Source organism: Lathyrus oleraceus, chromosome 1, assembly GCF_024323335.1.
Source record: "Lathyrus oleraceus cultivar Zhongwan6 chromosome 1, CAAS_Psat_ZW6_1.0, whole genome shotgun sequence".
In the NCBI taxonomy this organism is placed as follows: domain Eukaryota; kingdom Viridiplantae; phylum Streptophyta; class Magnoliopsida; order Fabales; family Fabaceae; genus Lathyrus; species Lathyrus oleraceus.
In genome coordinates this window covers 115564361-115579993 of record NC_066579.1, presented here as the reverse complement: position 1 = coordinate 115579993, position 15633 = coordinate 115564361, and the positions used below count along the sequence as shown (strand labels likewise).

The window sequence follows — 15633 nt, the reverse complement described above, 5'->3', positions numbered from 1 at the left end:
CTTTTCAGGAAACAGAATATTCTGGCTTTAAATAGAATTACTCCTTGAATAATGCATGCAATCTCCACATAAGCACACAAAGACTTGCATGAAAAGCGCAACAACAAAATACATAACATTCAGACTGAATGTTCTGTATGCACATGTCATAACATCGGGTCTGACATCTTGAATAAATCCCGCACAACCATATCAAACAACCTGCAGAAAGCTGATATCATATGCCAAGACTACAAGCGTGACATCTTGTGATAACACTAAGTTTTACCAAAATTTATGCCAATTCATAGAACCAACAAACTCCCCCTTTGGAAAATTTTGGCTAAAACAACACGTTCACAAGAAATCAATCAAAGCATCAGTTCAGCAGCAGAAGAAAAGATACACACATCACTAGCAAAAATAACAACTAGTAAACACACAAGAACTTGCACATACAACACTAGCAAGAACCAACTAGCAAACATCAGGACACACAAGTGCTTGTACTCTCCCTCAAGTCCATGCAACTTCCCAGAACATAACAGCTCCCCCTTAAGCCAGTCCACAATAAGCAACAACCATACTGCTTCACACAAACAGAACACAGAGAATTCTCCCCCTGTACCAAACAAATAAACACCAGAATTCTCCCCCTATATCAAACAAGCAGAGCAACAAAAATACTACAGAGCTAAGCTAAGATACTCAGCTACATCTACAACTACTTCTCCCATTTTTTAGCCAAAAGAGACCAAAGAGACAAAATAAATGTCTATCTAGTCATTAACAGAAATACCAGAAGTTAAAGAGTTACATCACCAAGTACATACACAGCTGTAAGAATTCTGAGAATCAAACAAAAAAAACACAAAGAATTCCACCAAAAGACAAAAAAAAAACCCATCAAAATAAGAGGTACCAAAGCCAACAGAGCTACTCAGTAGAGCTTGAGTTTGCAGCCTCTTCAGCAGCACCAGAAGCAGAATTGCCACTCGCATCATCATTGTTAGCAGACCTCTCACTAGAGGTGTGGGCTTAAGCTTCTTCTTCATGGCTGACATTAGCATGTTCAACATTTTCACCCTCAGCCTGCTCCAAGCTTTCAATCAAGGCTTCCAAAGATTATTTTCTAGTTGTGGCTACCCTAATCCCTTCACCTAGCTCTTTGCATGTCTCCTTAAGCTCAACAATTGCTCCAACTTTTGACACTGGCCTCCTCATGGAAGATGTCATGACAATGTCCTCGATATGACTCCCTTCAAAGAGTTTGTAGTGCACAGACAGAGCTGGTTTTCTCCTACTAGGTAAATCATTTGAGCACAGAATACCAGGATGTTGATTCAAGATAATTCCACAGATCATAGAGGGAAAAGCAATTGGCAGCTTAACTGCGTTAGTAGTTATATGCTTGATGATTTGATCAAACATATATCTACCATAGTCAAATTTCACTTTTGTCCCAACAGCAAAAATAAACCTCCCAAGAGTATTAGCAATGGTGGAGATATGGTTGGTAGCGACCCCGTTAGCAACTCCTATTTTATGCAGGATATGATACTTGATAGTCAACTTCCCAGCAGGAAGATGCTTTTTAAAAGGCCAAATTGCTTAGCTGTAATCTCCCTACAGACCTGATTGTCTGTAACCTCTAATTCTCCTGCACCCTCATTATTTCTGCCTAAAAAATTATTAATAACAGTAGGAGAGAATGTTATACACTTACCTCTCACATACACCTTGCAGAACTCTTTGCTTTTCTTATCAGAAATATCCTCAAGAATATTAACAATAAATTCCTTGACTAAACCTTCGTAGCATTGAGAGAACCCAACAACAGTCTTCAAAAGCTCAACAACTTGTATCAGGTCCATGACGTCCTTGACATCAACAACATCTTTTCCAAATTCCCTTTCCACAGCTACCTTTCTCTGAATCACAAATTTCCACTTAGCAGCTCCATCCTCAAGATGGAAGGAGATGTTATCCAAATGAATAACATGTACTTTAATAGGAGACTTCCTAATAGTAGTTTTCTTCGCATGCGAGATGTCAGGGACATCTTCCTCAACATCCTCTTTAGGCTCAGAATCATCTCTGACCTTCCTCTTCTTTATTTCAACGTTGCTCCATAGTTTGGAGGGACCAATGACAACAGTCTTCTTAGCTTTTCTAGCTGACATAAGTTCAGCCACACATTTTCCTTTGCGAGTCTTCATGCGTTTAGCCACACTTGGCTTTATGTGATGAATCAAGCTTTCCTCTTGATCATCAGAGCTACCATCCTCTAGATCAATCACAACATTTTTATTATCATGCTTCTCAGAGTGGGAAGCATTAGCCGTGTTAGAGGCCACATATTTCCCTTTGTCAGTCACGGTTTTCCCTAGAGAGCACAACCCTTCAGCAGCCACTGCCTTTTCAGAACTGGAGGAATCATCACCCTTACCACTAGGTTGTTTAACCTCAGGAGGGGGATACATTTGAGCAAGGGGAGTAGAAACCCCCCTTCACAGAGTGGCCTTCATTAAGAATTCTAGTAACTATGTCTCTTATAACACAATCAGTATAGTGTGTTCCTTCCTTATTCTTCGTGACAAGAGTTGAACCAGACGAAATACTAGAGGGATTACCTTGATTAGAATATGCAGAAGCGGAGGCATCAATGGAGATGGGTTGGTTCAAATCAATGTTTACGGAGGGAATAACAGAGAGAGGAGCAACATCTAGAATCTCATCATTAGGGACGCCCATGGGAGGAACACTAAATTTTGGAGTGAACTTAGTATTTTTAGAAGCAAATGTATCTTGATGTTGTGACATTTTGGAGTTTTTATGGAAAAAGTAAGGTTGCCCTAGCAGAGGTTTATGGAGAAGGAAAAGGAGGATGGAATAGTTGGAGTAGGTAATGGGGTTATGGGGGTAGCGCATGAAGATGGAATAGATGGTATTTCCAATACAAGGTAATGATTTACCATAATGGGGGCACTTTATTTTAGGAAAATAGACTATAATTTGAGTATTTTTTCCACTCCAAATTAATTGCTACAAATTTTCATAAATGCAAATCCCTAATTTCCCTCTCAGGGATTCAAATTGATTTACATCCAAGGCCTTTGTAAAAATATCAACTAACTGCATCTTAGTAGCAACATGCTCTAAGGCTACAATCTTATCCTCCATAAGTTCTCTAATAAAATGGTGACGGATATCAATATGTTTGGTCCTGCTGTGCTGAATAGGGTTCTTTGAGATGTTTATAGCACTCAGGTTGTCATAGTACAATGTCATGACATCTTGTGTGACATTGTATTCAGTCAGCATTTATTTCATCCACACCAGTTGAGAACAACTACTTCCAGCTGCTATGTATTCAGCTTCAACATTAGACAGAGAAACAAAATTTTGCTTCTTACTAAACCATGATATTAGATTGTTCCCCAAGAAGAAACATCCTCCTGATGTGCTTTTCCTATCATCATCACTTCCAGCCCAATCAACATCACAATAGCCAGACAACATAGAATAAGATCCAAGAGTGTATAGCATCCCATAGTCACAAGTGCCATTGAGATATTTCAGGATCCTTTTCACTTGGTTTATATGGCTCACCTTTGGTTCAGCTTGATATCTAGCACATACACCTACAGTAAAAGCAATGTCAGGCCTGCTTGCTGTAAGATATAGCAGACTCCCTATCATGCTTCTGTAGAGACTTTGATCCACACTGACACCATTTTCATCTTTAGACAACTTTAGATGAGTAGGAGCAGGTGTCCTCTTGTGGCTTGCATTCTCCATGCCAAACTTCTTAACTATATTCTTGGCATATTTACTTTGAGATAGAAAGGTAGAATCTTCCATCTGCTTGACTTGCAGGCCAAGAAAATAAGTTAGTTCTCCAATAAGACGCATCTCAAATTCAGACTGCATTTGTTCAACAAAATGTTGAACCATCTTACTTGACATCCCACCAAACACAATATCATCCACATAGATCTGAGCAATCATGAGCTTTCCTCCTTCATCTTTGACAAATAAAGTCTTATCAATGCCTCCCTTTCTGTATCCATTGTCAACGAGAAACACTGTGAGTCTCTCATACCAAGCTCTAGGAGCTTGTTTCAACCCATAAAGAGCTTTCCTCAACTTATACACATGCTTTGGAAGATTTGGATTTGTGAATCCCTTTGGTTGTTCAACATATACTTCCTCATTCAAGTAGCCATTTAAGAAGGCACTTTTCACATCCATTTGGAACAGTTTAAACTTCAGAATACATGCCACTCCTAGCAATAATCGAATGGACTCCGGGCGAGCTACAGGTGCAAATGTTTCATCAAAGTCAACTCCTTCAACTTGAGTGTATCCTTGAGCTACTAACCTTGCTTTATTCCTAGTAACCACACCTTTTTCATCAGATTTATTCTTGTATACCCACTTTGTTCCAATAACATTTATTCCTTCAGGTATTGGAACCAAATCCCATACTTCATTTCTCTTGAATTGCCCTAACTCTTCCTGCATGGCATTGATCCAGAATTCATCAGTTAAAGCTTCTTTAACATTCTTAGGCTCAACCTTTGACACAAAACAGGCATGTGAGATCACTTCCCTTGATCTAGTGGTGACTCCTTTATTTAGATCTCCTATAATAAGATCTTTAAGATGATCCTTCTGAATTTTGGTAGAGGGTCCCTTGTTTACTTGATCAGCTTCTGGTTCAGCCTGGCTGGACTCACTCTCACTACTTTTATCAGAAGGTTTAGCTGGGGCATCATTAAAAAATGTTTCAACATCATCTGTGACATCAGTCTCTTGATCATTAACAACAACATTAAAAGATTCAATCATAACTTTAGTTTGGGAATTAAAGACTCTAAAGGCTCTGCTGTTTGTTGAGTAGCCTAGAAATATTCCTTCATCACTCTTGGGGTCCATTTTCCTTCTTTGTTCACGATCAACCAGGATATAGCATTTACTACCAAACACATGGAAGTATTTGACAGTAGGTCTTCTTCCCTTCCAGACTTCATATAAAGTGGTTGAGGTCCCTTTTCTCAAGGTTACTCTGTTGTGAACATAACAAGCAGTGTTCATAGCTTCAGCCCAAAAGTGGTAAGGCAACTTCTTAGCATGAATCATAGCTCTAGAAGATTCTTGGAGAGTTCTATTTTTCCTTTCCACCACACCATTTTGCTGAGGGGTAATGGGAGAAGAGAACTCATGTCCAATCCCTTCAGATGAACAAAAATCAGCAAATTTACTGTTTTCAAATTCTTTCCCATGATCACTTTTGATTTTGATAACATGACTCTCTCTTTCTCTTTGAAGTATTTGGCAAAGGTCTTTGAACACATCAAACACATCAGATTTATCCCTTACAAAATTCACCCAGGTATATCTGGAGAAGTCATCCACCACAACATAAGCATACCTTTTTCCACTAAGACTTTCCACCTGCATAGGCCCCATCAAGTCCATGTGGAGAAGTTCCAACACTTTAGATGCGGTGTCATGTTTGATCTTCTGATGTGACATCTTTGTCTACTTTCCAATCTAACATTCACCACATACTCTTCTTCAATCTTTAATTTTGGGATTCCTCTGACAGCTTCAATAGATATGATCCTCTTCATCCCTTTAAGATGCAGATGACCCTGTTTTTTATGCCACAGTTTCACTTCTTCTTCTTTAGATAGAGCACATATTGATGAATAGCTAGTTTCTTGAGGAATCCACATGTAACAGTTGTCCTTAGATATGACTCCTCTCATGATCACTTCATTTTTTGCATTAGTAACTAAGCATTCAGTTTTTGTGAAGTTCACATTGAGACCTTGATCACATAGTTGACTGATGCTGGACAGGTTTGCAGTCAATCCTTTAACAAGCAACACATTATCAAGGTTAGGAACTACATATTAATTTAGCTTTCCAATCCCCTTGATTTCACCCTTTGCTCAATTACCAAAAGTTACATAGTTGGTGACATGAGATTGGAGGTCAACCAACAGATTTTTGCTTCCAGTCATGTGTCTGCAGCATCCACTGTCAAAGTACCAATCTTATTTGGCTGAGACTCTGAAGGAAGTGTGAGCTACCAAGTTAGTAGCACCAACCCTAGGAACCCACTGTTTTCTGTTAGAAGAGATATGTTGTTTAGGTCTAGGTTTATGAGTAGGACTGGGATAACCATACAACCTAAAGCAGAATGGTTTTATGTGACCAAATTTCCCACAGTAATGACATCTCCATCTTTGGTATTTTCCTTTTGAGTGCTTATGTTTTCTTCCGTTGTGATGTTGAGACATCTGATGTGACATCTTTGGTTTGCTATCAGAGGGACTACAATCAGGAGAAGATTCATTGAGCCCAAGACCAATCATGTCTCCTGCCATCTTTCCAGCCTGGAGGATTTTGTCTAAGGTGTCAGATCCACTGTTTAGCATTCTGACAGACTTTGTCATCTCATCCAGTTTGGAATTCAGGAACAAGGCTTCAATCTTCAAATTAGAAATGGTTTCTAAGTGTTCTGTCTTCTCAGCCTCTAGTTGGGTTATCAGTTTCTTATGATTCTCCACTTGTTGACACACTTCTTCACTTCTGAAACACAACTTCCTATAAGAAGTAGCTAATTCATCAAAAGTTAATTCATCATCACTGGAATCTTCATCAGGATCACATCTCCCAGTTAAGGCAATCACAAGATTGGTAGATTCTCCTTCTGTTTCACTTTCAGAGTCATCATCAGACCAAGTAGCAGCAAGACTCTTCTTCTATTTCTTGAGATAGGTCCCACATTCAGCTCTAATGTGACCATACCCTTCACATCCATGGAACTGAATTCCTCTGCCTTGTTTGGATTTTTCTTTAGATCTTGACATTAGACTTTGACCTCACATCCATCCTCTTCAGGATTTTGTGGAATTGTCTTCCAAGTAACACTAAGTCATTTGACATACCTTCATCAGTATCCTGACTACTTTCTTCCTTTTTATCTTCAGTGTTGGACACAAAGGCTATGCTTTTGACTTTCTTTTCAGATCCATCACTCATTCCAAACTCAAATGTTTGGAGGGATCCAATTAGCTCATCCACTCTCATCTTGCAGATATCTCGAGATTCTTCTATGGCTGTCACTTTCATGGCAAATCTTTTTGGAAGTGACCTGAGAATTTTCCTCACAAGCTTTTCATCTGACATCTTCTTACCCAGGGCATCTGAGGAATTAGAAATCTCAAGAATATTCATATGGAAATCATGAATACTCTCATCTTTTTTCATCCTCAAATTTTCAAACTTGGTAATAAGCAGCTGCAATCTAGACATCTTCACTCTAGAGGTACCTTCATGAGTGGTTTTGAGAATATCCCAAGCATCTTTAGCCACCTCACAATTGTTCACCAGTCTGAAGATGTTCTTATCAATCCCATTGAATATAGCATTCAATGCTTTAGGGTTTCCAAGAGCTACTTCATCCTCCTCCTTGGTCCATTCTTCCTCAGGCTTCTTATCAATTGTAACTTCTCCATCCTTAGTAATGAAAGGATGTTCTCGGCCTGTTATAACAGCTTTCCAAGTCTTATTGTCCAAAAATTTCAATAAGGCTACCATTCGAGGTTTCCAGTAATCATAGTTAGATCCATCCAGAATTTGTGGTCTATTTACAGATCCTCCGTCTCTGTCCATAGTACCAGAAAATAATGTCCCAAGATCTCACCCAAAACCAGAGCATGATGCCTGCTCTGATACCAATTGAAATTCTGGTATTAGATATGAGATGTCGAAGGTAATGTCACGACACTAATATCTGAACAACAAATGAAATTTGAACAGAATAAAAACCAGGAAACAATTGAAAAACGACACAAGCAATTGTTAACCCAGTTCGGTGCAAACACACCTACGTCTGGGGGATACCAAGCCAGGAAGGAAATCCACTAAACAAAATTAGTTCAAAGACTCTCAGCAAATAACTTCAAGTTACAATCTTTTCACCTAATCTCTACCCGTGTGATTTCTATCTAAGAACTCTTAGACATGAGACCCTACTCACTCCCCCTCAATCACAGTAGTGATAATAGAACAAATACCAAAAAGAAAGAAGACACACTTCAAGGACACACACTTGATCTTGCTTAAAAGCTTCAATCAAGTAAACAAATACACTCGTACTTCAAAGATTAGAGTGGACAAATTACAACTCAAAAACTCAGTCCAATTCACACATCAACAAGATGGATGAATGGCTCACAATTCACAATTGCACACAAGACTAAAACCCTAATACTCACTCACTTCACCGTTCGTGTTTTCTATATCTAAAATAGGGTTTACATAGTCTTTAAATAGAAGCTTTCTAAATGGGCCTGGGAAGCATGAAACCCTATTTCTGTTTATTGTGTATTCCCTAAGAAATAACAGTGAATCATTCCTTTTCGGGAAACAGAATATATTGGCTTTCAATAGAATTACTCCTTGAATAATGCATGCAATCTCCACATAAGCACACAAAGACTTGCATGAAAAGTGCAACAACAAAATACATAACATTCAGACTGAATGTATTGTATGCACATGTCGTAACATCGGGTCTGACATCTTGAATAAATCCTGCACAACCATATCAAACAACCTGCAGAAAACTGATATCACATGCCAAGACTACAAGCGTGACATCTTGTGATAACACTAAGTTTTACCAAAATTGATGCCAATTCATAGAACCAACATTCTTCAGAAAGAAGGAATCAACTATGATGTAGTGTTTACACCATTAGCTAGAATCGAAACAATCAAATTGGTTCTTGGTTTAGCCAATATACATAATTGGTTAATATGTCAGATGGACATGAAATGTGCATTCTTGAATGTCCTTCTAAATGAAAGGTGTATGTAACATAACTAGTTGAGTTTTTGAAACAAGACCAAGAAAGGAAAGTATACAAGCTGCATAAAGCCATGTATGGATGGAAACAGGATCCAAGATCATGTAAGAAGAAGTTGGAAGACTTTATAAGAGAGAAAGAGTTTGAGAAGTGTTAGACAAAGCATGGCATGTATGTCAGGAGAAGTAGGAGTGAACTGCTTATTCTATGTCTCTATGTCGATGACTTGTTGATAACAGGCAGTTGCAAGAAGGAGATTGAAGACTTCAAACATGAATTAAGTAAGGAGTTTGAAATGTCATACTTGGGGAATCTCTCATACTTCCTTGGTATCGAGTTCTACAAGAGTAGTTGAGGTTTGATGATGCACCAAAGAAGATATGCAGGTGAAATACTCAAGAGATTTGAGATGCAAGATTGAATCCCAACTTCGACTCCAGCTTAGCACATATTGTAACTGTCGAAAGACTCAAAAGAAGATGATGTCAATCCAATGCAGTACATAAGACTCATTGGATCACTTCGATACCTTTGTCACACAAGGCCAAACTTAGCTTAATATGTAGGTATGGTAAACAGATTCAAGCAGAAGCCAAAGGTATCTCATCTTACAGCCACCAAGAGGATACTAAGGTATCTCAAAGGAACATTCAAATATGGTATTTTATTTCCTTCAATCGATGAAGGAAAATAATGTAAGCTTGTAGGCTACACTGACACTAGTTGGTGTGGTGATGCTAAAGATAGAAAGTAGACATCAATATATGTGTTCATGTTAGGTGGTGTGCCAGTCGCATAAAGTTTAAGAAAGGGACCAATGGTAGCTTTATCATCATGTGAGGTATAATAGTACTAACTTCGCTATGTGCATGCCAAGCAACATGGATGATGGATCTAATCAAATAAATTACATGGAAGAATCATGGAGTAATGACCACGAAGATCCACAACATATATGTTATCAACCTAGGGAAGAATCTGATAGCACACGGAAAAAGAAAACACATCAAAATAAGGTTTGATTACCTGAGAGAACAGGTAGCAAATGAAAGGTTGAGCCTGGAGCATTGCAGATCAAAGAATCAAATTGCAGATATAATGGCGAAGGTTGTGCAAGTCAATTTGTTCAAGAGATTAAGAACAATTATGAATGTAGATAACTTAGACATAATGAATTAGGTGGTGTGTTAAATATGTAATTCTTTGTACCGAAGTCGAAATTGTGTGTCCGTATTCGATGGGTGTTGAAATTAGGTTGGGTTAAATAAAGCCTGTATTTGCTATATTTAACAGAAAGTCAAATATAGTTTGTCGAAGCATTTAGTAGTTGAAGGAGTTGACAGAGTCAAAACAGTTAGCTTAACTTAGTTTTATTTGAGTTAGTTACTTTTTAATTACTTGGATGTAAGTAATCTCTTTTATAAATATATATGAGCAATATTTCATTTGTAACTAAATGTAAGGAAGCATTGTTTAGATTCTTCAATCACAGTTGTGATTAACACACTTTATCAAACTTAGTATGTAGTTTGCACAACAACAATACATTCTTCTTCTTCCTCCAGAATATGTTTTTCTCTCACTTTCAATTTCCGTTGTGTTTCTCTTTAAATTCTTCGTGCAACCAATGAGTGGTTGTTTCACCTGAGTAAAGGGTGGAGAATGAAGTAGTGTGATCAATCTATGAGGTTGATTCTTGTTCATCAAGATTTATTCGATTAACTTCAAGATTGGATTTTCCCCAACCGTTCTGACATACTAGCTCATGAACTCTTCAAGAATTCCATATCATTCGTCACCACCTTAATGATAAGGTCTTTTACTATCTCATTGTCAACAGGGACATTCTACGTGACATCTACATATTCAGATTTCAAATATCTCTAAAAGGAATCATTTTGGTTTTCTTCAACATTTTCATTATTTTAAAAGCCATCTAGTTGTGTTTTCATAACCATGGTCTTAGGTTCCTTGGTTATACTATTTTTGGCTCCACTTTTATGAATTCCATGTGTCTCCCTTATGAGCCTTGGTACCAAGATCTAAGACCCATTTTTGTTCTGCTCATTATTCTCCACACAATCTTTCCCCTTCTTGGTTTATGTGTTGGCTAAGTCGTAAGCTTAACCTCTTTATTTCTATCTAAGTTCTTGTTGGCTACCTAAACACATTTTTTCTTGTTATTTTTTGGTTGATTCCTTGTTTTTCCACTTCTCTATTGGGATGTGTTATTATTTTGCATATATCTATATGATGACCAATACATTTTCTTAAAGTGCAATGATCAGGGAAAATTTCATACTTTAGTTCCACACATAAAGGAAAAGTCTTTTCTCTCCACTAAAACCTTGTACATTAGGTCCTTATTGATTTCCATATCAACCAGAACTCTCACAAAATGGTCAAATGGGTGTTTAAAGAATCCTTTGTTTGTTGCATAATTTGTGCATAATGGAGCACCAATGCTATTAGCAATTTCAAACAAGATTTGAGGTCTCTAATATTCTTGAGACATGTCATGGATTTCGTCCCACACCTGAGTTGCTTCAAGTAAAGTGGTTAAACATGAGAAAACATGTTTTAACAATCAACATGCGTTTATACAACTTTTCTTTAACCCTTTTGATTTCCTAGCACCAGAAGTAGTTTATCTTTTATAGACAGTTCAAAGGCTTATGAGTATCAATGTTGTATCTCCTAGGTCTATGAATATAGTTTTTAAGTGGATTGATTTTGCGATACAAAAAGGAGTATTGATGTAGTTTGTTGCCTGTTTGTCTTCGATTATGTATAAACTTTATTATTGCTTAAATAAAAAGTGATTGGGTTTAAATCCTTGCGTCAAGGAAACATTTTTAGGTAACCCGGGTTTAAATTCCCTAAATTTCCTCATAGTTGATAACTTGCTTCTTAAGAAAACCACAATAAAGGGAGTTGATCATTTTGGCCATACAACTCTAGGATGAAAATTATGCTTACAAGGTTCCAATCTCAATTGTATTTCTTCTCCAAATATTTAACTTTTATTGAGATTGTGAGATTTTGGGGCTACTTGAAGAAGCGTAGAAACTAGCAATTGGGATTTAAAGTACTTTTTTGAACATATCTGGAAAAAAATTAATGTGAAGAATTTTTATATTTTATAAATATTATTTAAATCTAATTCCGAGCTAATGCAAAATTTATAATTTTTCAAATACATTTAGTTATGTCCATTACTATTTGACTTATTGCATGGATAATAGAGGATGCAAAAACTTATGAGATATGATTTGATAAGTAGTGCAAGTTCAAATTAAAATAGGTTTTGATATTTAACTTATGTCGATTTCTAAGTCAAAACCTATTTCTTAATTGTATAGATATATGTTTTATTAAATGTCAGAAGAAGTCTTAATTTTTCTCAATTCTTTAAGTTAAGATAACAATAATATAACATCAATAAATTTTCAGCCTAATTACTGTAAAATAAAAGAATAAAATATTAAATATAAAATTCATTCATTAATGAATTAAGTCAAAACTATATCACATAGTCCTAAAGGACCAAAAGTGTCTTATTAACAAAACTCCTAAACATGAAAAAAATAATTCCCAAAAACCAAAAAAGAGAGCATTTTTTTAATATTTATTATAAAATGCTCTTTAGCAAAAAAAACTAATTAAAAATTGAGAAATTCATATTCCATCAAACATAATTAGTTTATTTGTTGCTCATTGTCTCCTTCACAGCATCAGCTGCTCCGTGTGCCTTTGCCTGCATCTGCTGACCAGTCTACACATAATAACAAAAAAAACATAATTAAAAACATTTTTACATTTAATTAATGAGCTTGTGCTATAATTCTATTTTATACAATATTACTAATTTTGAAATTAAGTCGAAATTATGTTACCTCTTTCATTGATTCCTTGGCTGATTGAGTATTGTTAACTTTATCCATCATGTTGCTAGTCTTTTCCTATTATAAACACAACAAAATAAATATGTATAATATATTATTAAAATTAAGAAAAATAATTAACTTTATATTTATTAAGAAATTAAACTAAAAAGTGTAAATCTTAGTTCAATTTACAAAAATCCATATTATTAAATTAGACATTATTATTAAAGTTTAAACTCTAATTCTCATAATTGTGTGTGAGTTTCTAAATGTTATTATCATTTTGTTGATTGATAAAAAAAAAATTAAAGTAAAGAGAGTATATGAAAGAAGAGAATGGAAACCTCAGCTTGGCCCTTCGTCTGTCCAGCATTATAGTTTGGCTTGTTGGAATCCATTTTCTTTGGATATGAAATTTAATTAACTTAATGAAGTGAAGATTATAAGAAATGGTTGAATTGAATATTAGTGTTTAGATTGAATTGAAGAGTAATGTTGAGATTGAATTGTTTATATAGGGAAATTTTCCCTTGGATATTGCACTAGTTACACTTCATCTACCATTTAATTAGTGGTAGTGTAATGCTATTTTATGTTAGCTATTAATTGAAAATGGCTAACTTTAGGCTTACCTTGAAAAACAAGTACACCTATGTACAAGAAGGGAATGAAGCCAACATGGAATCCTAGCAAAATTGCAATAGAATTGTGTCTTTCAAGAGGCATAAAGGCAACATAAATTATGGACTAGTAAATGCATACACTGAAAATATGCCAAAAAGATTATCCTTCTCCTTAATGGTGAAGGAGACTCATTGGTCATCCAAAACTACCATTTCATTGTCAATCTCATTGAAACATTGACACCAAATATTAGGCTCAAGGTCATTCCTAGAATTTACAACAAAAGTATTTAAACTGAGGTTGTTCACCCATCTTTGTAGAAAGATATAAGGGACATCCAAGGTTAAACAAAAATTACTAAGTGAGGTTTGTGTTTAGAGATCTGTTTTGAAGGAGAGTTGGCTAAACATATCACTTTCTAAAAATATTCACTTCATGAGAAGGTGATGTGTTGCCAGACTTTGATTTGCCACTCTAATTTCTCCTAAGTATAGATTTCTTTTTTATTACTTCTCCTCTTGGATTTGGAAGTAACAAGTCGAAAACCATCATTCTTACTCAAGTGGACTTGGCCACAAAAATCTTGTTGTAATTAACATGGTGTCATTTGCTTCTAGCTCTTGTTAAGTATGTAATTATTTATGTCAAAATTGAAATTGTGTGTTTGTATTTGACGGGTTTCGAAATCAGACTATATCGAGTAGAGTATGTATTTGCTATATTTGACAGAAAGTCAAATATAGCATGTTGAAGCATATAGTTATCGAAGGAGTCGACAAAGTTGAAATAGTTAGCTTAACTTAATTTTAGTTGAGTTAGTTATTTTATAATTACTTTGAGTGGAAGTAATTTCTTCCATAAATAGAGAGAAACTCTATTTCATTTGTAACTAAGTGTAAGAAAGCATTGTGTAGATTACGAAATCATAGTTGTGAGCATTGTGTAGATTACGGAATCATAGTTGCGATTAACACACCTTATCAAACACTTAGAGTGCAGTTTGCACAATAACATTACATTCTCCTTCTTCCTCCAGAATTTATTTTTTCTCTCACTTTTATTTTGCATTATTTTTCTTCTTTAAATTCTCTGTGTAGTGTAGAATCATCTTGCAACTTAGGAGTGTTTCTTTCACCTGAGTAAACTGTGAAAAACAAGAGACGTGACCAATATGTGAGATTGATTCTTGTTCATCAAGATTGATTCAGTTAACTTCATGATTGGAGTTTTCCCAACATCTAGTATCTAGAGCACTAATTGTATGAACCTTGGGACACATTAAATCATGATGAATCATCCAAACAGGCATTTTTTGATGAATATCCCCATCTTGAATGGTAATAACTATGAAAATTGGTGCAAGCAAATGATTGTTGTTTTCTATTATTAAGATCTTTGGGATATTGTGAATAACGGAGTAACACCAATTGGAGAGAATGCTACAGATGAACAAAAGGCTGCACACAAAGATTTAAAGAATAAAAATTACCAGGCTCTCTTTGTAATCCATCAATGCGTTGATCCAAACAACTTTGAGAAGGTTGGTGATATAGATTCAGCAAAGGAAGCATGGAACATCCTAGAAAAATCATTTGGAGGCGCTGAGAAAGTGAAAGAGGCAAGGTTACAAACTCACAAAAGAATGTATGAATTTCTTCTGATGGAAGACAATGAAAACATGATTGATTTCTTCACTAGAGTAACAAGATTGGTGAATCAAATCAAAACATGTGAAGAAGTGTTAACATCAAACCTGTAGTGTCAAATATTTTGAGGTCGTTGCATCCAAAGTTCAATCATGTGGTAGTAGCCATAGAAGAATCGAAGGGTTTGCCAAGTATGACAAAATAAGAGCTTCAAGCGACTCTTGAATCTCACGAACAAAGAATGCCTAAAAGAACTACAAACAAGTCGAAGACTGGTGTGGCTTTGCATGTTCAATCAAATAAGAAACACAAAGGAAGATGGAATGGTAACAAGGGCAGAGGAAGTTATAATAACTAGATAGGTAGAGGAAACCATCAAGAAGGTAGTTCATTGAATCAGAGGTAATCTTTTAACCAAGGAAATTATAGAGCTGGTGGTGCAGGTAGAGGAAGAGGCGATGGAAGAAAACCTGATAAAAGTCTTATTTAGTGCTATAATTGTCAAAAGTTTGGCCATTATGTAAGTCAATGCCAAGGAGGTAAGAAAGATCAAGAAAGTGATGTAAAGCTTGTAGAAGACAAAGTGATGCTAATGGTAAAAACAAA

At 35.9% G+C, this 15633-nt stretch overlaps 1 protein-coding gene across 1 annotated transcript; it reads right to left on the bottom strand.

Annotated features, from left to right (window-relative positions):
* Positions 1–1104: 1104 nt before the first annotated feature.
* On the bottom strand, positions 1105–2802 carry LOC127094683 (uncharacterized). The gene is made up of 4 exons (XM_051033488.1): positions 2594–2802; positions 1706–2487; positions 1614–1660; positions 1105–1569 (listed from the first exon to the last, which is right to left on the bottom strand). The coding sequence occupies exons 1-4, from the start codon at positions 2800–2802 to the stop codon at positions 1105–1107; spliced, it is 1503 nt and encodes a 500-aa protein (XP_050889445.1).
* Between the last annotated feature and the right edge of the window lie 12831 nt (positions 2803–15633).

What these genes read in the sequence shown, in the direction of transcription:
- LOC127094683 (XM_051033488.1), bottom strand. Translation starts at nt 2,802, where the DNA reads ATGTCACAACATCAAGATACATTTGCTTCTAAAAATACTAAGTTCACT. An exon ending in GGTAATCCCTCTAGTATTTC is followed by an intron (nt 2,488 to 2,593) that starts GTCTGGTTCAAC and finishes CACTCTGTGAAG; the next exon opens with GGGGGTTTCTACTCCCCTTG. An exon ending in TAGAGGTTACAGACAATCAG is followed by an intron (nt 1,570 to 1,613) that starts GTCTGTAGGGAG and finishes CCTTTTAAAAAG; the next exon opens with CATCTTCCTGCTGGGAAGTT.